Genomic DNA, 22,634 nt, shown 5'->3' on the forward strand with positions numbered 1-22,634 from the left:
AAGCCAGAGATTCAGAAGAGAACTCAGAGTAAAATAGTACAGAAACAAATTCTAGGAGACAGGAGTGAATTTGAAAGTTAGAAAAGTCAAAATAATTGCAGGTGAGTTTAAGTGAAACATGTTTTATTCTACGTTATATCATGTGCCTAATTCCTTAGAAACCAAACAACAGCCATTCTTAAGACTGCTGATCCTTACTTCTTTCTAATCCCTAGGTTTCTAAAGTTGAAGAAGAGGGAAAGAATAGCACAGAGTACAGAAGGATTTTGTATAATACAACAGCCAACATTTTGCTACACATATCTTAGAGCTCGGCTTCAGATCAACTCTTAGAGTCACAGCTAAATCATAATCCTGGTAATCTATGGATTCCATTAAAAAAAGTAACTTCTAAAACTCCTAACTAAACATCGAGAATACTTCCATTGGCCACTATAGGAAACCTGGAAACCTAATTTCTAAAGTTTAAGAAGCATTTCTTTTTCAGAGGTCATGCTATTTGAAAACATCTTTTCCAACTTCACAATAGGAAATGATAGCCACTTGTGTCTATCTCAATACTTTCTTGCCATAACACCTATTGGTAAACTCAAGCCCTAGAAAGACCACAAAATTCCCTGCTACTGCATCCATGGGCTCTTTCAAGCAAAATGAGTAGAACAGCCTATTGATCATAAAGCAATATAACAAATACATATCCCTAAAAAAAGTGAAGTACTTTTCAATAATACAAGCCAAAAACTCAGCTCATATGTACAAAAGTAGGCCAAGAATTTATATATTCTACAAGAATAAAGAATATATATATTCTTCAAGAGGAGGCTTTCTTCCTGAAGTTGGGAGGAAAGAGGGGGAAACAGACATGAAACAAAAAAGTTATCATACATTCAAGGTATATATCTCCATGTTCTAATAAACACCTGCCCAGTGTCAGCCATACCTCATCCAGCTCTCACTTGCACTACCCAAACTTATGAAGTTGAAATGCAAGCCATACTTTTCATTGTTTTTCCTCTTCCACCACACTTACGACGTATGGAAGGTATCTCAGGAAACAAGGAGTTGAATTCTACAGGAAAACTCTTGATTGATCAAATAATAGCAAAGGTAGATATAGTTGGTAGCCAAAGATAGGTTTTAATATAAAATAAGCAGTTTCTGATGGTTCTTTACCTACTTAACTACTCCTCCCCACAACAAAAAGTGCTACAAATATTTGCTTATATTTGCATGCAGAAAAGCTTCTGCAACAAATTTCCTAGGACTCTTCTCCTTAAGAGTCTCAAGCCTCAGCCTCTGAGAAGACAGATCCTGAATCAAAATAAAACCAAAAAATAAAGATGAAGACCAGAAAGAAATAGGAAGAACAAAGAACATCTAATAACTTCTTACTTGTTCATTCCACCTCTCTAAACTTGTTTAGCCTCTAACTCCTCTCTGCCATGATCCATTGATTTGGCTACTATGATAAAATATTCCCAATCTCTCTAAGCAATTCTAATTTAGACAGACGCATCCTGACATAGTTCTATTTCTTCCTCGATGACCCAGATGAAACCTTTTGACAGTCCTTGGAACCCTCAATTCCTCCTTCTAAATTCCTGCTCTGTGGGCCTAGAGTTATGGGTGGAGACAAACTATGAATAGTATTGTGGAAATAGGGGAGTTGAAATAAAGGAATTCCAGTAATTGGGCTCCCCTCCATCAACATCAGGCTATTTTTCTTTATTCCCTACGGTATTTAACAAGTAAAGTAGAGAACAATAGGCTGACATATAGATGAGAGGCTGTAGCAAAGAACTACCCCCAAACTTTTTAGGAATACTCCTATCTTTCCACTGGTTGTACGTACTTAGGTCTGGAATGTATCTTTGGAAGATGTCTTGTGTGTAAGAATGTATAAAAGATAACACCTTGCAAAAGTCAAACATACAGATTTAATAATGTGCAACTAATGAAGATGGTTTATAAATGAAATACCACCTACACATTTAGTTCCCTAAATATATTATGATATTAATCATTAAAGTTAGGTATATAAGTACAAGTTTTCCATATGTGGAAAAGTAAATCTGTTTTTAAATTAAAGAGAAATTATCACTCTAATCCTTAAAAATAAAACTATTAGGGTATAATTCAAGTGTAGCTGCTCGTAGTCACTGAATAAATTTAAATTTGATAAAACATTTAAGTTTCAACCAATGCACCTTTGTTGAAGCACATTTAGCTGAAATAATTTTGAGTCTGGTTTATTTCCATCACATATAGTACATTTTTCCAACAAGAGCATGTACATTCAATATAGAACATTTCCAGCAACAGTTACAGTCTTTCTAGTTTCCTTTCACAGTATATTTTAGTGCAAAGCACTGGGAAGGGTAAATGTTTTTCTAGCTATAGAAGCATTTTATTATGACCTTGTGGATCTTCAACACTTTAAAATTTTCACAAGAAGTATATAGATGGACAGGGTCCCTCCTAAGTACAGGTATGAACCTATATAAAAACATGGTATGTTCTCTGCTGTACCTTTTAAAATTATAATTTGACAAAAATTACTAAAAAATAAAATATTCCCTAAAAAGTACAAAATATTGATACACAAAAACCTGCCCAATATTTCATAAAGATAGATGTACTTCTGTTTTTCCTAAAATCTTGATTACAAAAATGGACAAGAATTCATTATTTTCCAAATTTTACAGTAGGAATCAAATATCATCTAAAGTAGTCATTTAAGATTTTACTCGGGAGAAAAAACTTCAGGGTTTATACTCCCATCTTCCTTTTTTAGCAATATTTAAAGAATTAAACTAATATCAGAAGAAGTGGTTGTGCATGGATTGTCTGCATCCATAAAATATCAGTAAGCTATTTACTAGCTTCATACTAACATTAGTAAATGTGTGGTCTTTAAAAAAAAATATACAGAAACTGAAAAATTAAGTTGCATCTATTATTAAAGTGCTTTGTATAAAATTTAAAGAAAAAAAGGGGAATGTTTAATTTTCATAAAAACCTCAGATGTTGACAAATAAAAATAATGATCCATGGACGAAAATGAACTGGAACTTTCTGCTGAATATATTTTAGAATGAAACTTTCAAACATTTAAGTGCTGGAGAACAAGTTAGAAATAAATGAATGTAAAAATAATTACAAATACTTAGTAGGCTAAATATTTATAATATGTTGATACTAATTTCTCTTTTGGTCCTAACATACACTCACTAGGAAATAGATCTGTACAATTCAGATGAAAATTTTGCCAAATAAGGTGAAACAAAACTAAAGTCACTAAGATATAAAGTCTCTGTCAATTAAAAATCACCAGTGGTGATATATTCTTCAGGTTGTTGATCGCTTTAATCAACAAATTGTTTGGAAAACAAAATTTGCAACATTTTTGTAGCAACTGCAGACCAAATGCACAAGGTCAAGGGTGGTTAGCTGATGGACTGTGATGACAATATGTAATGTCACAGCTACTTGAAAGTGCTGGAAGAGGCAGTGCCTTAGAAACAAGTGGTTAGATGGTTATTATTTTAGTCAGAAAACAGCAGTTACAGTCGAATATTTATGAAAATGTTTTTCCTTTTTTTCTCATAGTACCATTTGAAGACGTTTAGTGGTTCTAACACCAATTTAAAGTCTTTCCACAAAAATGAACTCCAAACCTTTTCGTACATCACTTGAAGTTATCTGAGGAGAAATGGGAATAAATGAACACTTTTGAGTTTACCAATAAAACCTTGTTTTAAAAATTATACAACAGTAAATCACTTCTAAAGGATGGTTTCACCTCAAGTTTCCACACAAATAAAAACATGTGTGATACTCAAATCACAACATTTAACCTACTCAGTACTCAAACTAAGTATACTGCCTAGAACCTGAATCCCAAACTAATTTAATACTAATTAAATATATTAAATGCCTTAATACAGGGGACACAGGTACTGAAGGTAAACTTTAAAAAATATAGATAGACTTGCAAAACCAAGTAGAGGGAGTCTACTCATTTCATATTGCATTTTAAAAATCTACATTTATTCCAAAACCTTCTAAAAAAGTAAATTTTTTTCTTTTTTCCCAATAGGGATTTTCCTTTTCTTGCAACGCACAACCACAAAAAAAGATAAAAAAAAAAAAATCTACTTAATAATATTAACTATGTTGAAATGATCACAAAAAGTCTGTTTAAACAAAAAGGGAAAAGAATTTGAACCTAAATAATCACTTTTTCCGCAGATCAAAACTAAAAACAGTAACTAACACACACTCCTAAGGAGAAGGAAAAAAAAAATCCAAACTTTTGTTTATCAAGTTCCCCCCTTTGACTGGAAGCACTATGTTAAACATAAATAATAAATGCTAATTGTTCTAAATTCAATTTGGGGATTTTCTTTTTCTTAGTGCAGCACTTTATTTAGCCGTCACAGATTAATTTTTACAATAATTACAGTGCCTCAAAAGACTTTTTTCCTATAATTATCGCCTTCACAAATTCATTCTAATATATTTAACTTTTCCTACAATGTATTCATTAGTAGACTAAGTCACTAAATCAAATTAAACCTGTGCAAAGTTAGTTAAACAGAAGACTTCTATTGTAAACATAAGCCAATATAAACGTATATATTTTACAACATTGAGAGGAAAGCACTGACCCTGTGCCATCTACCTAGAACTATAATGCATTGTCCTGTGGAAGATAAGTTCTGAAGTTAACTTTTGTTCCCAAGCCACTGGAATAAAGGTCACTGAAGAGGTAAATGCAATATGCACATTACTCTTGCAGTTCCCAATGCCATAAGATATATGGAAGCAAACATGTATTAAAATGGAACCAGCTATAAATTATGGTCAAATGATTTTTTTTAGTTCGATGGGGGGAAAAAAGCAAAACTCTGTAACTGTTCCTCACCAGACAAGAGCCTTAGATCTTGTACTTCGGCCTTTGGTTTTGTTTCCTTCAGGTGAATTGGAAGCATTTGCCTTATGAGTTTTCTTATGATGTTCAAGATAAGTCTTTTTGGCAAATGCCTTTCCACATTTATTGCATCTGTGAAGAGAAAAGTTTTTTGTGACTTTTACTTCAATACCAACGTCAGCTACTTCATACTTTTTACTAGGAGAGTTAGAAGTGCCATCATGTTTTGAATCACTATGTTTTGCCTCATCCCTCGAAGGGCCTCTTTTTGCCACTTTATTTAGAACAAAATCAATGGGCTTCTTTATAGCTCTGATCTCTAAACTGGCTGTTATTTTCCCAAGATAGCGGGATGACTTTTTATGAACCACAGTTATATGTCGTATCACATCGCGCTTCCGACGAGTTTCATAAGTGCAAAGAGGACACTTGTAGAATTTAACATAAATGTTATTCCCATCTGTGTGCAACTCAATGTGTTTAGTCAAGTTCTGTTTGGAAGTAAACTGACGTTTACAAAGTTTACAGTAAAGTTGCTTAAAGTCAAAGCCAGCTGAAAGTTTTGGTTTCCTGGTTTTCTGCTGGCCACCTGCAGCAGACGGACTAGTTGATTTAGGGCTTTCAGAGTCTTGTTTAACTTTATTTTTCTGTGCTGCCGGTGTGTTCTTTTTTTCATTTGAATGATTTGTTCCCTTTAATTCATTCTGTGGAGAATGGGTAATGGAAGGGGGTGAAGATTCTACAGAATCTGCTGGTTCAACTTTAACTTTTATTTCTGAACTGCTGGCAGTATTATTAGGGCCTTTCTCTCTTTTAGAGTTTGTTCCAGAAAGAGTTATCTTGTGGACAATTTGCATATGTCTTTTAAGCATTATTTGTGAACTATATTTCCTCTTGCAAAGGAGGCATTTGCATGCAGTTAAATTGTATTCAGCCTTTGAAGACGACTTTTGTTTTCGAGTCTTAAAAGATTTTTTAGGAGAAACAGAATCCAGGAACAAAGGTTGCCCAGGCTTTGTTGCTATATCAGGAGTAATTGAATCCCTCCTTAGTCCTCTATGAACTTCATCAAAATGCCTCCTTACATTCGCTTTTGTAGCAAATGATTTACAACATACTGGACAACTCCTACTTAATGGAACTAGAACATTCTTACTGCGTCCTTTAGAGGACTGGTTTGGATTCTTTCGTGTTTCAATGTACTTTTTTAGTTCTTCCATCTTTTTCTTGTGTACTTTTCGAATGTGACGACGAACGCCTCGTCTGGAATTGAATTCTTTTCTACAAAGACAACATATCAACTGGTGACCAAAATCAGAATTGTCAGACGTTTCCAAGTCAGCCTGTGATTCCTGAGGTTGCTCATCAGATGTAGGTGCAACTTCATCTGCAACAATCTCAACAGGAGGGGGCTCTACAGTTTCCACCTCTGTATCTATAACTGGTACTGTTTTAGACTGTTCAGTGCTAGTTTCCTGTATTTGAACTTCGGTTTGTTCAGGAGTACTGCTTGACTCTGTGACTTCAGTAGGATTATCAGTCCTTGAAATATACTGAAACACTGCATTTTGATTAGTTTCTATGGGTTCTAGCTTAATAATATATTCTCGCTTGTCCACACTTGGATATATGGCTTCTAGGAGATCGTTTATGGCTTGACTTTGTTTATCATTTACATCAGGAAGGTCTGTTAAGAAAAAAAACAACATTTTAATCTGAAATAATTAGCCTGCTCTAGCTCTCTAATATTTAAAGTTGTATTATGAACTTCTACCTTAAAACTTATTACATTACTGGTTTGTATTTTTTTATAAGAGCATTATCTACTTTTCTGTATTTTATAATTTATACATTTAATGTAGTTTTACAAAAATTAGTATTAATTAAACTAAAATTAATTTAAAATCTCATCATGGCACAGAAATGTTAAGAATAAATGCAATCTGAAGAGCTACTTCCACTTCTCAGTGCCCTTAATACAAATACACGAGTGTCCTAAACAATAAAAACAGTATTTCAAATTTTTAGTCTAAAATTTTTAGGTTCGCAAAGGCACATCAAAGTTCTTACAACCCAAGATGGATAAAACATCATGAAGAATGTACTATTCTATATAAAAGTGATTCTTTTTTTAGGAAACATAACAGCAGTCCTGTTAACTTAATCCATAATAAATAATCTAGTCTACTTGTATAGACATCTGATAGAATTGGAAAAGAAAAATCTGTAGGATATAAATGTGAATGACATGTATAGAAGTGCTAAACTCAGTCCTATTCAATGTTTTCTTAACATGACACAATACCATTAAAGCAAGTGATTAAAAACTATAGATTTTTACTCAAAAAACAGAGGTAGTTTTATTTGTACAATAATTACATCCCTTATGGGAAACCAAATATTCCTATTATATATCCCAGAACTATCTAACACTAGTTATGTTTCCACACACAACTCTAAAATCTGGCCACAAATACAGCACCAAATCTGGCTATCCATTTAGAAATCAAGAAATGATTCACTATTGCTCTTCTAGTGATCTTCCTAATTAAAATGGATAAAGAAGTGTCTACAGGAAGGATAACACTTTCACAGAAGTATTTCTAGAGTGAGTATTGCCAAGAGAAGTACACAATAATCCAACAAATCCATTTATCTATATGTCTAAAAGTCAACTCTACACTAAAAAATTGCAAAGAATAACTATCAGAAATAACTGATTTTCTACTAGTACTTCAATTATTAAAAGGTCAGGTTTAAAACTTATCCCCATAGACTGCCTTTTCATTTATATCTCAATGATTAAAAACAAGTATAGCAAGATATAACAGTGGTAAGAAAAATTTCCAAATAGAGGAATTTTTGTTACAATTATGTGCTATAATATACTTTATATCAGCTTCACGCTAGTAATTAAAGTGGTACTTTAGATATTTGGAGTTTTCATTTCATTCCCATCCCAAAAAAGTTAAATTGAAAAGTACACAAAATCTATAATGAACTATAGTATCAAACCGAGAAAACAAATTCTGTAAATTTGTAAGTCCGCAAAGAGTTAAACCCCTGAACAAGACATAATGAATGTAACCTATTACTTAATAAAATATTTTAAGGAACTTGTACCGGTTCTTTATAGTAAGAAAATAATACCATTATGTATACTGCGTACTTAATCGTACACGGTCGGTATACTTAATCCAACAAACATGTGGCTCCACAAAGACATTATTAGCCTCAACCTGCCTCTGTCACATAAAGCTATTTCAGATCTCAAGCTAGCCTATAAGACAATCTAATTTCTGATAAACTGACTGATCTATAAATAAATTTAACTGAGAACAAAACTAATCTTCAAACCAAGACCCAGAAAAAAATGGAAAGATTAATATTTTTTTATTTGTTTTTTTTTTTTTTTCAACGTTTATTTATTTTTGAGACAGAGAGAGACAGAGCATGAACGGGGGAGGGGCAGAGAGAGAGGGAGACACAGAATCGGAAACAGGCTCCAGGCTCTGAGCCATCAGCCCAGAGCCTGACGCGGGGCTCGAACTCACGGACCGCGAGATCGTGACCTGGCTGAAGTCGGACGCTTAACCGACTGTGCCACCCAGGCGCCCCTAGATTAATATTTTTTAATGCTCTTCACCATCCCCAAGAAATCAACTCATTTACTCATTCTTTGCCCTATTTCTAGCCTCATTTACTTAACAGTAATCTTAGTAAATTAACAGTCATATGTAAAAAGTTGTTAAGTGAAAATGAAAAATATCAATAGTCCCTTCAAGCACTCATATTTTAACTTAGAAAAATCCTGAATATATACTATCTGGTCTACATAAACATTCAAAAACAATACCCAGTATTTTAATACAAATAAATATACTCATAAATCGAGCCTCCTGTATCTTTAGAAAAACCGAAGCAAAAAGCACTCATATGAAAGTACCTATCTAAGAAAATGAATAAAACATTAAGTCGAGTGTTTGATTTTATTCTCCATCATTAAATTATCAATACCATTTTAACACAAACATACAGCTACAGTATATGAATACTTAACTAACTATAAAATGCATAACTGAATATATGAATAAAACTTACTGTCATCCATCTGGAGACTTGGTGGGCAGTAGAATTTTTTATGGGTAATTAAATTTGGTAATCCTCTGAAGAGACTGCGGCATAATTTACATTCAAAAATAGTGTCCACGTCTTTTAATAAAATATGCTTAAGTTGTTTAGTTCCTGAAGGAAAAAAAAAAAGAAAACACAAAAGATAACTTTAACATGCACTTTTAACTGGGCAACCACTGTTGACAATCCAAAGTGCAATTACTCTTTGAAAATAAAATACAGACATTGCCAACTTCTACCATAGTGTATTCGGAACTAAGTTATAAACTAAATTTTAAGCAAAATCGCATCATCATTTGAATATTATGACAGCTAAAACTGATATTCTTTTTCTAATTCAGCAGCCAATCAATTCTTAGGATATCCCAACAGTCACTCCAACATCTGGTTGATCATCACAATGACCTGGGAATAAAGATGTACATGACCCACCTCCAGAGATTCTGATTCAATAGATGTGGAATGGGAAAGAAGAATTAAACATGCCCCTTCCTCCCCTACCCCCTTTACTCCCTGCCAAAGTATCTGGCTGGTTCCTACAGCTCTCTTCTGCAGTGAAATGAAGATGGAGTTCTGTAATACATTTTCCCCTGATTCCTTAAAGAAAGTCAGAACTGTGTCCCAAGACTGCCTGTGACTTTTTTAAAACTCAAATTACTTCAGGTTCTAGGCCAATATGGAATTCTGGCCATTGAGTGTGAGAGTACAGAATCCTTATCCATAACATGAATTTTGCTTAGGCCTCTTGAGACCACTATACATTTATTCAAATTCTTTCTCCCTCAAAAACTCACTTCAAGTACAATTAATTAAATACTGATAGTTCTACACTTTAAACTAACTTAAAGCCTGTCTTCCCCACTAGATTATAAACACCAAAGCAGCCAAAACCAAACCTGTCTTATTTACAACTAAAGTGTTCAGCTCTCACAATGCTCAATAAAGATAAGTTGAAGAAATGCCACAGATCTAGGGAATCTAAGCATTATGACAGAAGGTCAAAAGGCAAGAAAAAAAAATAAATGGCAACAAGCATCTAATCTTTAAAGTAAAAATATCCACCAGGAATAAAACACAAACAGATCTTTTGTCATTATTTCCTACAAGGTTTTGCCACAGGTAAATTGACAAAATTGATCTGCAGTGCTTTACTAATTAATTAGCCTTTAATTTCCTCAAATAAAAATGATAATGATATTGACTTAAACTAAAGAGGAAAAAACAAAAGTGTCTTGAAAAACAACTTTAAGGGGCGCCTGGGTGGCTCAGTCGGTTAAGCGTCCGACTTCGGCTCAGGTCACGATCTCGCAGTCCGTGAGTTCGAGCCCGGCGTCGGGCTCTGGGCTGATGGCTCAGAGCCTGGAGCCTGCTTCCAATTCTGTGTCTCCCTCTCTCTGCCCCTCCCCCGTTCATGCTCTGTCTCCCTCTGTCTCAAAAATAAATAAACATTATTAAAAAAAAAAAATTAAAAAAAAAAAGAAAAACAACTTTAAGACTATCTAGGTGCAAAGTGTTCTATCACTCAGCAAGCACTTGACACTCTGTTAAGCTCTGGGACTACTAAAGAGCAAACACACTTTACTATCCACCTTGTAAAATGAACAAACCAAACCAAACGTATTTTACAGAATCATGAAAGAAAACATGAACCTAAATCCCAGAAAAATTAAATTACACATCTGGGTTTCTACTGGAAAAAATATATATATATAATGAAATTATTTCCACCATTTCTCAAATTCAAATCAATGTTTACTGCACTAAACCATATTACCACAAAATCAGAAAACACAAATTTAAAAAGATTCAGAGGACAGCTTGAGTATATTCTTTATATAAAAGTAAACACACACACACACACACACACACTTTATTCCACTTCACATTACAAAATATATTGACAATATACTGCTAACATATTTAGTTCATAATCTCCTAAGTGACAAACTATGAGAGGTAGACTAATGATAAAAATATTTTAGATAAACCTCTCTACTTGATCTACCTATAATTCCCAAGTACGGTTAAGTGTAGTAAAGTAAAAAGAAAACATAGAAAGTTTTTGCACACTTCAATTCTAAATTAAATTACCTGCTAGACCCATACTAAAGATTCAATTCTGCCTTTAAAGATAGTCAAAAAAGATTGAAGAGCAATACAAAAATAACCTGAACTAGGTTTAACGTTAAGAATTCAGTTGAAGATTTAAATAGAAAGTATGAGGTTACACATAAAAAAGTTACTGCTAAAAATATAAGACTGCATCCTTAAATCAGAGCTCTCACTTTGTCTGTAAGATTCTCTCAACCATAAAAAAGTCTATATCTATGTATAGATTCTTATTTAGTCCTAGTTATAGAGCTAGTTATATTCAGTAGAGTGTATATCTGTTCCCAATAAACATCCCCCTAAAACAAGTCTCTAGCTCTAACCTGAACCAATCAATCTTAATACTCATTCAGAAATGCTCCCCCCACCCCACCCCACCCTACCTACACACACACATGCACACACACATCAACATGCACATGCACAGACACAAGCATGTCGTGTTGATCCAGGTACATCAAATTTCTTTCAGAGCCACAGGTTCACCAATTTCTCGCTCTCTCACTTTTCAGGCCTTCACCTAGGTTCTTCTCTCTGCCTATAACAATCTTCCATTTCCCTGGTCTGGCTCACTTCCAGCAATCCTTCAAATTCCAAGTTAGTTGTTTCCTCCAGGAAGCCTTCTGATCGCTCCTGTTTTTTTAAGAATTCTTCACCCCCTACTCCCATAGCACACTGTACATCTATACTGTATTATTCCACTATCTTGTAATTACTTTTCTGTACTCCCATTGAAGTGGAAGCTCAAAGAGGAAAGAGAAGGTATCTTTATTCTTCCCACTGTATTCCCAGCCCTCAGAACCATGCCTGACTGATGTCTGTCAAATGACATATTGGAGAACTCTATGTTAAAGAAAACCTTCTCTATAAATTAAACTTTCTTTTAGCCTATTGTAAAGTTGACTGGGAAGTCAAGAGACTTAAAAGATTTTTTTTTTTTAATGTTTCATTTTATTTTTTGAGAGACAGAGCATGAGCAGGGGAGGGGCAAAGAGAGAGGCAGACAAGGAATCCAAAGCAGGCTCCAGGCTCTGAGCTGTAGGCACAGAACCCGTAGGACTTGAACTTCACCATGAACGTGAGGTCATGACCTGAGCCAAAGTCAGATGCTCAACTGACTGAGCCACCCAGGCGCCCCTAGACCTCAAAGAGTTTCTAATTCAACTTCTACATTTTACAAATGAGAAAAATAAGAGGTCATCCATTCCATAAATACAGACAACAGAAGTTTTTCCCTAAGTTAGCAGTTGCCATTTAAGGTTTTGTTGTTTTTCCCATGCGGTCATAATGGTCTCATCAGCTAGTATTTTCTTATTGCTTTGCTCACTAACAATTAGGCACAGCCAATCAACTCTGCCTCTGTCAATAGCTAAAACTTTCTACCACCTGAGACAACAACAGACATGGTCATCTAAACAGCAACATAAAGTTCTTCCACAGCTCTTGATTCAGAAAGAGCCAGGGTATCTTACTCCTAATTATTCCTTTTCCAATATTAATAACTTTTTCTTGCCTCAGGTTTTAAAATTATCTTAGGATGCACTATTTACTGCTTACATAGATCATTAATCAGTATCCTTCCAAAAAACCAGCCCTCCAAAGGGTAAGTTTTTGATGCCTAGAAATTAGCTAATTAGTGAATATTTCAGATTCTCATAATAGGTGCTCATAAAAATTACTTAAACCTCATCAAGGATTTAGTCATGTGCTATTCCTTAATGTCAAATATTCTGTATGTACTGAGAAAAATGTTTACAAGATTTTTTCAAAAGAAATCAGTATTCAGTTTTACAGTAGGGTAGATTGCACTCACCTTACATGATGTGATATTAATTATAACTCTTCTGTGCTAGAAAGATAAGCTTTCATTTTTTTCTTAATACATGAATATGTTGGTCAATGACCATTTTAAATTGTGGCAATAATGGATTTTTAAATGTTTATGTATTTATTTTGTGAGAGAGAGCATGTGTGCATATGCACGCACGTGGAGGAGGAGCAGAGAGAGAGAGAGGGAGACAGAGAGAATCCCAAGCAGGCTGGGCACTGTCAGCGCAGAGCCTGATGCAGGGCACAATCTGTGAGATCATGAGCTGAGCCAAAATCAAGAGCTGGACACTCAACCAACTGAGCCACCAGGCGTCCCTAAATTGTAGCAATAATTATTTTTAAGTGGTATACTGTTTGCTTTATTGATGATTCACACATGAGCTCAATCTTTTTTAGCATGACTGTTTAAACACAGTATCATCTCAACACTGCAAGCAAATCCATAATTTGTGTCAAAACTGATTTTCAAGGCCGGTATACAAAGGAAATTTCTAGCTGATCTTCTCTTAACAAAAGTTCTTGAAGGTAAAAAACAGGGAAAACTTAAGAAAATTTTAATTATTATCTTAAAACCAGCTGGTTAAAAAAAAATTACTAGGTTAATTATGGAACACTGCCACACACTACAGTAAATTCATAAGTAGAATAAAATTATTCTAGTGCCTACTTGGTGAATCTTTTAGTTTAGTATAACAAACATTTACTGAACACCTATTAAATATTAGGTCACAATGCTATTCACTGGAAACACAGAAGTGAAGGATCTGATCTATGCCCTTAAGAAATTTCCAAACTAATATAAATGACTGCTCTCCTAGGAACACAGCCCCAGATGATATGCTTTGAAGAAGAATGTAAGAACAACAAATCAAACAAATAAATCTACACCTTTCTTATTCATCCAAAAAAATATCTAGTCTGATTTTAAATTTCCTACAGTTGTTATGTAACAACCAAAAAACAAAAACAAAATCCATGGCACTCTCTTATGTATCTATGATAAATCATACTTCCAAGCTAAGTTTTTGTTTGCAGAGTCAGGACTGAGGGAGGCATCACCATCCAGTCACAGCTTACACTAAATACAAGTAATGTTGCTTTAAATAGTACAAAAACAAAACAAAACAAACTCTTCTAAGAAGTTAAATGACCAAACCTAAACTTAAGATGATAATGGCAATAGCAAATATCACAAAAGCTAATTCTCATTTTTCACCACAATTTACTCCTCCCTAAGATTCAGAAAAGATGCTCTTCCTTGCACAGTACTGTATTCTATAGGCAGAATCTTTTTTCTACGATATTATATATTACCTCTTTTTTCAATATTATATATTACAAGGATTCAAAAAAAGGTATCAACTTCATATTAAAGACCAGTTTTGAATACCAAACTAAATAATTATCATTCTCTTTTCTCTCCATTTTTCTGTTTCTACCCTTAGGATATTCAATAGCTCCTTTGCCTCTAGCAGAAGGCTGAGAGACTAAAAAAGACTATTAAGCTCAATCAAATCAATTTTAATAAACGTCTCATGCAAGTACATCTTTTTGTTGTTGTTGCTGTTACTTAAAATTCTGCTTCAGTTTGGGGAGAGAGATCAGGAAGGAAGGAAGCTAAAAGTGTTAATAGAAAGGAGGAAATTTGAGGATGCCAAGTCACACAGATTGATCCTAGAAGAACCAACACAGCTAGGGCAGCACTCAGGCAAAAGGCAGGGCCCAGTCAAGGCAGTACCAGAAGCCAAGGATTCAGAGCAAACAGTATGTCTCAAAGTCACCCAACCATTAGGGATTTCAGAGTAGAAAATCTATAGTCTGGAGCAAAATAGGCAGCCTAAAATAATAAGGCATCTCTCTACGAACAGATGTCAAACAACAGTGAAATGTACTGTTAAAGCAAAAATACATAACAGGGCGCAGAGTCAGCTATTACTCATACCGGGGGGGGGGGGGGGGGGGGGAAATGAGGGCTATATGTATAGACAGCCTTGGAAGAAAACACACAAACCATGTAGCAGTGGTTGCCTGAGCAAAGAGACTCATTTTTATATTTTTTATATCCTTTTGTACTTCATTATTTTTTTAAACCACAGGCATTTATGACTTAATCCAGTAACATTATTTATTCCAATATAGGAATATTACTTAATTCCAAAAAAAAAAATCTACTCAAATTAATTTACAAGTGAAGCAGCCAGAAATAAAGAGATATTAGAGGTCAAGAAGGATAACTTAAAGCCAGCAAAACAGTCCAAAGCAAAAACTGAAGTGTGAGGCAAAGAGAACAAGTCAAACCTGATCAAGCAGTCAGTATAGCACACAGGGGGCTGTGGACTTGAAAAATGAGAGAACTCCTTCCTCAGCCTTTTATGAACTTGCAGCTTGGGTAGGAATTCATATCAGATCATAGACAGTCCAGTGTAGGCTGAAGAAGGTGAGTCACTTAGAGATGATACAGTAGCTGAAGACAACTAACTGAGCTTAAAGATTAAGCTAGATATCCTAAGACATTACTAATACCCAACCTGATTTAGTTTCTATAGGTTAACAAGAGCAAAAGCATGGACTTCAGATGGTTCTTTAAATGCAATGTGTGTGACCCAGCTGTAAAGGAAAGAGCCTAGAAAGAAATGAGTCACTGAAGGTGTGGTTGGGAGTAGAATGGAACCAGGAGGAACTTACAAGGTGAGAATGGATCTTGGTCCCTAAGTCATGCGGGCCAAGCTTCCATTCTATCCACCCCAAGTTTCAGTCAGCCAGGACCTGGATACTTCAGTGCTAAAGAGCTATCTTAGTAGATTTTAGATTACACAGATATGTGAGAGACTACGATCCTGAGGAAATTAAAATTGCTTAGTACTGAGACGCGTTGACGAAGTAAAAAAAAAAATCTCTTTTTTTAAATACAGAGTTAGTTTCTTTGTATCGCTAAGCATATTTCTAAATCACTTCTAATTTAAATTAGCGGGTACCTTAAATTTATAGTACTTTCAAAATTTGCCTAAATAAAACATAACTCAGAAGGCAAATCTGCTGGGGACATTTAAAAAAAAACATTTTACCCATTTCACGGACCCTTTTCTTTAGCTCTGATTGTAAAGAAATAGCAAACACAGAAAACAGATATGACCACAGTGCAAAAGAAAACAATTTCATTTTTAAATATTTACCTTCCACAGTTAAACACAGATTCTAAACAGGATCTTCTTGGAAAGGGATATTTTACAAGACAAAGCATTTATGAATGAACCAATTCTTACTTAATCAAATAAGACTATAATAAATTGAAGTAGTATAAAATAACCTTATTAATTTCAAATTCTGGATTTTTAAATTTTATTCAAATTTTATTTACCTAACATAGAGTGCAATATTGGTTTCAGGAGTAGAATTCAGTGATTCATCACTTGAATTCAATACCCAGCACTCATCACAACAAGTGCCCTCCTTAGTACCCATCACCCATCTAGCCAACCTCCTACTCACCTCCTTTCATCGACCCTCAGTTTGCTCTCTACCATTAAGAACCTCTTGTGGTTTGTTTCCCTCTCTTCTCTTCCCCGGCCCCCCACAGTTCATCTGTTTTGTTTCTTTAATTCCACCTATTAGTGAAATCATATGGGATTTGTCTTTCTCTGTAAATTCTGGACTTTAAAAACCTACAGCAAAGAATATAACTAAATGTGAAAAGCTATTATCTTCATTTCCAGGAGAAAGTGCAAAAGAATTATTTCTCTATTAAAAATAGCTAACAAAACTCTTATACTACAAAAACTAACCATTCTCCTGTTACACCAGAAATGTATTATAAATACGGCTCCTAATAAGTAAAATTGTAGTTGTCTTTACTAAAGGAAAATCTGACTCATCAGTTACTTCTGTTAATGAAGGGCAACTATCAAAAGTAAAAAAAAAAACAAAAAACATCCTTAAGTAGGTCTACCACCTATTTAGGTAAACCTAATTACCACCATCCAACATGAGCAAGGCATGTGTATACACTCAATACTTAACTAAATTAAATATAAATAAAAGCAATGCCATGAGAACTATAGATGAAAAGTCCAAGAAATAGATATTATAAAGTCAGAAAACCTTTTTTATTTTAGATTAAGGAACAATCTATTTCTTAGATCCTAAAATAAAACAAATAGATGCCACTTCTCTTTACAATGACTTAAAAGCAAGCACCTCAAAGAATTTATTAACACAAAACAAGTTATTACATATAAATTATCTTTTCCTTTGAATCTTAGAAATTTTTCATTAAAATAGTAAGCTTTAGAATGATAACAAAAGATATTCTAATCTTCTAAGTTTCCATCAGTTAGGTGTCCCATCAATCATGTGTGTCTGCTTATTTATATCTAACTCAACAGTCTACGACGTCAAAGAAGCCAAATCTACAAAAGGTGGATAAGTGGATTATAAGAATCAGAGCAACCTAAGATCTTACTGATAACACAGTTCTGACAGTTCTCAATTATGTATATGTAGTAAGCAACAACTATTTTAAAGCATTGGATTGCACCTGCACAAGTACCCTTATTATACATGCAATTACTATAATAATCTAATAGAAAGAAAAGCTAAACACTTGCATCCGAAGATCCCAGGGCTGGAGTAAGTATTTTTCCTATCTTGTGTTCTATTTAAGATATTGAAACTCCAGGGTTAGGCCAAAGAAGGGGAGTCACATAAAGAGTGATGATAAAGTAATTAATCTAAGATAAGTGACATCTCAGACGCTGTGAATAAACAGTCTACTCTGCCAATGCTTTTAAAGACCCAGTAGAATTCACCTTTGAGAGTTTATAAAGAATATGCCAAAAAATAAAAATAAATCATTAAGAGGCACTTTACCAATAAAAATACCACATATATTTCTTTATAATAAACAAGCTTATTTCCATATTAATATATAATACATACTACTGAAAAAGAATCTAGATCAAGTCAATATTCATCCACTTTTTTAAAATATGGCAATTAAAAGTATTCTATAAAACCAATGTATACATTTTAATATTTAAAAAAAATTAATTCTAAGGATTTCTAGGTAGTTTTTAACTACGATGTGAAGGTTGAAAAATACATCCTAAAACATTCATACCTGATCGAAAGCACTCAATTATTTGCTGAATACCAGATTTGGATGTCTGTAGTGGTTGCTGTAACAAAGGAGCATCTCCAGGTTCCAGGATATAAACTACATGGAAGACAAACACCCACCCCAATCCCCACAAAAAAAGGGTTATTTAAATCATTTACTATTAAAGTAAAACAATGGTTTGCTACAATCATGTTAACGATAATCACACTTGTTTGTATATATTTCACCAGCATCTTTGTAAGGCAAAATGAAATAATGCGAAAAAATAAAATTACCCTCAATTCAAGGCTAAATTAAAGCTACGTAAGGCTTCAAACACAAAGATTTACTATTTTGGTATTACTTAGTACCTATTTGTCATGTCTGCCTTTTTATTCCCCTTGAAGAAGAACTACTGTATTTAACCAAAATTCTAGGGCAATCATGGCCTAGCCACATCTCATAAACCATTCCAAAACCCTCTGGACAATCTAGTACAAATGTACAGGCAATTATGAGAGCAAAACTCAAAAACCACTGCCTAAGGAAAGAACTAGTGAAGTGCACAATGATAGATGTTCAAAAATGTTCACTGCAGCACTCTGTAGCGCTGTAAATAATTCAGAAAAAAAATTCAAATTTAAAAGTCTCTCAACAGGAACCAGACTAAATAAACTATGAAATATCCCTACAATGGAATCCTTCATGGCTGTTAGAAAGCATGAGCTAGATCTACATATACTAACAACAAAGAACGTCAGTAATAGATTGATTAACCAACAAAAACAGGTTGTGGAATATGATCTCACTCATATTAATGTGTATTTCAATAAATACAGAAAGAAGTTTAACGTACATGTGTGTATGTACAGACGTTAATATAAACACAAAAAGTCTGGTGGGATACCAACAAAACAAGGGTTCTGTCAGCGGGTTTTACAGGGGTGATTTTCACTTTCTGCCTCATACTTCACTAGTGCTTCAGAGCCTGCCTGGGCTTTTAGAAGAGTGCATGCTAGAAAAAACACATTTCTATAATGAGTAAAAATAATATTTCCACTTTAAAAATAAATTTTTTCATTTTCATATACAAAGGTCTCTTCCAAAATTCTCAGGTTCACAGTGTAATTATGTAATAAATTAGATTATGATAAAAAGTAACTGCGAAGGAAAACTGAGTTTTCCCATCAGATACCAAATAAAGACATGATTGTGGTACAAAACACCAGCCACTTTAATTAACTCTTTTTTCAATATGTTATAATGTTCTACTCAACTATTACCATCTTAAACCCAGGATCGTCCAGTCTGTGGGAAAATTAAGAGGGAAAACAATGATGTGTGCTGCTACTGCTTCAGGACCTGGTCTTGGACAGCATTTAGCTTTCTGGTAAGGGGGCTAAAGCTTGCTGTGCTCAGTATATACACACAGCCTTAGATTCTCTTTAAGTCTTCAAGTCTGGTGCTCAGTGGTCACCAAACGGGAGGGACTATGTCTCAGGACTAAGTGATTTTATCAAGTACACTTTCCCAATTTTAAGAGATACTCTAGGAGTATTTTAAATGAATCACCCACAATTCACTCTGAGAACACTGATATTGGTAGTGTTCTACCAATTGGTAGTCCAACTCTAGACTTGGACTTACTGCACCAAATTTTTTTTTTCTGACATTTATTAGATACAACTAAGGCAAATTAAACTCTCTGATCTCTTTTCCATCTCTAAAATGGGGATAATAAAAGTACCCAAATCACAGGGTTGTATGAGGATTAAATGAGTTAATGCAAGTAAACTAGTTAACTGGTTAAAACAAAGCCTATGTTATAGTAAGTGCTCAATAAATGTTCTATCACCACCACCACGACCAACATCATCATGTACAAATCAACTGCTTTCTGACACAAAAAACTGAAAAATTGTCTCCAAAATCTAAGAGAAGGAGAATTCAACCCCTTAAAGATACAATAGCAGAAGTTTGTAAATAAATCGATGATACCATTTATTGGGATTAGATGGATCTCTTTTCACTATTTGTACATTATAACATGTGACAAAAGTTAACAAAAAAATAGTAGTTAACTACAAAAAGAGGGTAAAAATTTTATAGTTGTAAAGAATCAAAAGCATCAAGGCTTGGCTCTATAAGTGACAAGAAATCTAGAAAGGGACAATAAAAAAACAGTAATGAATAAGGAAGGGATAAGGGGAAAAAATGATAACTCGTCCTGAGAGTCCCCTTTCCTCATTTAAAAATGCTCCAGAAAACTTTCTATAATACATCATCTTCCACTTCTACATGACAACATCTGATTTCAAAGCCAGAGCAAAATTTTGTTACCTAATCACCTTCAGAACACTGCTACCACGAAACACATCAACATGTGTGTAAGAACCCCAGGGTTAGCTTACTTATCCAGATACATCCACTTAATATACAGATCTGTGTAGTTCCCATTGTAAAAAAACAAAACAAAACAAACAAAAAGCTTCTTCACTTGAAAATACACTCTCAACCCTAAAAAAATTTATATATTAGTACTTTATAAAAGTTTCCTTTCATATATCCCATCATCCCTCCCAAGATCAGTTTACATGACCATTAGGAAAAAAACCATCATCACCCTCCAATCAAAATACCCAAACACTCAGAAGTTAACATCTGTCTTTACACCCTTCCAAGAACACATTTCCCAGAATCAAATACCTACTTTTGCAACAGTCTCTCCTAGCTTAAAACGAGTGCTTTAAAAGATCTTTCGTCTGGCATTTACTTACAAACAATAGAGCACAGGAAAGTAGCTGGAGGGTGGAGAAGGGAACTGCAGAGAAGGGGAGAATACATGACGAAAAGATATTGTCCATGTATTAATAACTGATGGGAGTTGTGTGTCGGTTATATCAGGTTCCTTATACCATTCTCTCTACTTCTGAATGTTTGAAAATTTCTGTCAGGAACATTCTTAAAACATAACTAAAAAAGTACTTCACATACACTGACAGGCTTATAACACCACCCTTCACTACGAATTGACCATCCTCTCAAGGCCTCCTCAGGAACACGGTGCTCTCATCCAGGAACCCTCCCCCACCCCACCCCCATTCATAATTCAAGAGAATAGACCTCTGGTAATTGGCCATTAGAAGAATTTCTCAAACACCATATTATCTTCTTCCCTCCAACTGAAGGCATCTTCTTTCAAAAACTATCACATCATAACATATTCCTCTTGGTACTGGAAATATCCTCCCACTCAGCACATAACTTCCTCTGAAATAATGACAATTAACTACTCTACAGGTTAACAAACTTTTAGCTTTCCACCAAAGTAGTCTTTGGAAAGTGTTTAATTCTAGCTAAGAAAGCAAAGAGACACTAACTACTTTTGACCTGGTCACTGAAAAAGTTTCTCACAGAAGAAAGTTTAACTTTTAAAATTAATGCAACTTAGATGATTTGTTAATGAGGGAGAAAAAGCAAAGAGGTTCCAATACATATTAAAAAGTTCAACTGTGAAAAACATCTTTCAAAAGACACTGGAGTCTCTAGGAAACTTTAATTATCAGAATACACTAAATAAGGTACAGCCACAAATTATCTTATTTACTTTATATCCATCTCTTCCCACTCAAAAGTTCTATAAGGGAATGACCTTATCTGTTTTGTTCGCCACTTACATCCCCATTGCCTTGGACAGTACCTAGCACCTAACAGGTGCTCAATAATAACTTGTCAAAGAAATAAAGAAACAAAATGAACACACAAACTTCTTCCTAAATAAGAAGCTTTAACAAAATGATTTCATTAACTAATTCAACTTAAATGACTTGAAATGTTTTCAAAAAAAAAACCACAAAAAAACAAAAACAAAAAAAAACCCCAAAACTAGAATAAAAGGTCAGCAGAACACAATTATAAAAGGCATTCACAGCCTTCTACTTCAAAACTAGCAAACTCCAATATTTAGTAAAACATAAATGACACACAAAATACGCAGTATGGAGGGGTGCCGAAAATTACATAGGTCAGGGACAGTTGAACAGAAACTGGGTCCCATCCTGGGACTATTTTATTAGCAGAAGTAAGTTATTACTGATTTCCAGCAAGCCAGTGGGGGGGATGGGTCACAGCAAATTTTATTCTCATGTGTACCAAAGTTTTCTGAAAATGGGAGTTCTTCCTCTTTACCACTACCATTTTTTTCCCATTAGTCAAAAAAGTTCACTACTTGAAATGAAGTCTACTGTGATATAGGATAAAGTACACTGGAGCGGTCAAAATACTCCAACAAAAAACAAGCACAAGTGTAAAAAGTTCTAATACCTTTTAGGTCAAAAATAATGATAAACACCTGCCTTTAAACTAGAATAGCCTCTGTCTGGTCTGGTCACATATGTATTCAATGATTCCCTTGTAAGTTGTACCTCTATGTGTTTGTGACAAAACACATCAAACTTCTAATAACTAGAAAAACTTAACAGTTTATATGCTCCATTTATCAAAGTTTTCTAATATTCTTCATGAGACTCAAAA

The 22,634-nt window shown here is 34.2% G+C and overlaps 1 protein-coding gene across 3 annotated transcripts in view; it reads right to left on the bottom strand.

Moving 5' to 3' along the window:
- ZNF800 (zinc finger protein 800) overlaps positions 1–22,634 on the bottom strand; it is a 45,034-nt gene that overhangs the window by 21,007 nt on the left and 1,393 nt on the right. The window contains exons 3-6 of one of the 3 annotated variants that reach the window (XM_023250532.2): positions 18,123–18,218; positions 9,035–9,178; positions 4,928–6,620; positions 1,919–3,702 (exon numbers count right to left, since the gene is read on the bottom strand). In XM_023250532.2, the coding sequence (XP_023106300.1) occupies position 3,702; positions 4,928–6,620; positions 9,035–9,178; positions 18,123–18,218 (1,934 nt within the window). In that variant the 3' untranslated portion in view covers positions 1,919–3,701. Of the gene's footprint in view, positions 1–1,918; positions 3,703–4,388; positions 6,621–9,034; positions 9,179–18,122; positions 18,219–22,634 lie in introns of those variants that run through there. The other 2 variants (XM_045052714.1, XM_023250531.2) reach the window with 2 other exon arrangements.

Source organism: Felis catus, chromosome A2 (genome assembly GCF_018350175.1).
Source record: "Felis catus isolate Fca126 chromosome A2, F.catus_Fca126_mat1.0, whole genome shotgun sequence".
Lineage (NCBI taxonomy): Eukaryota > Metazoa > Chordata > Mammalia > Carnivora > Felidae > Felis > Felis catus.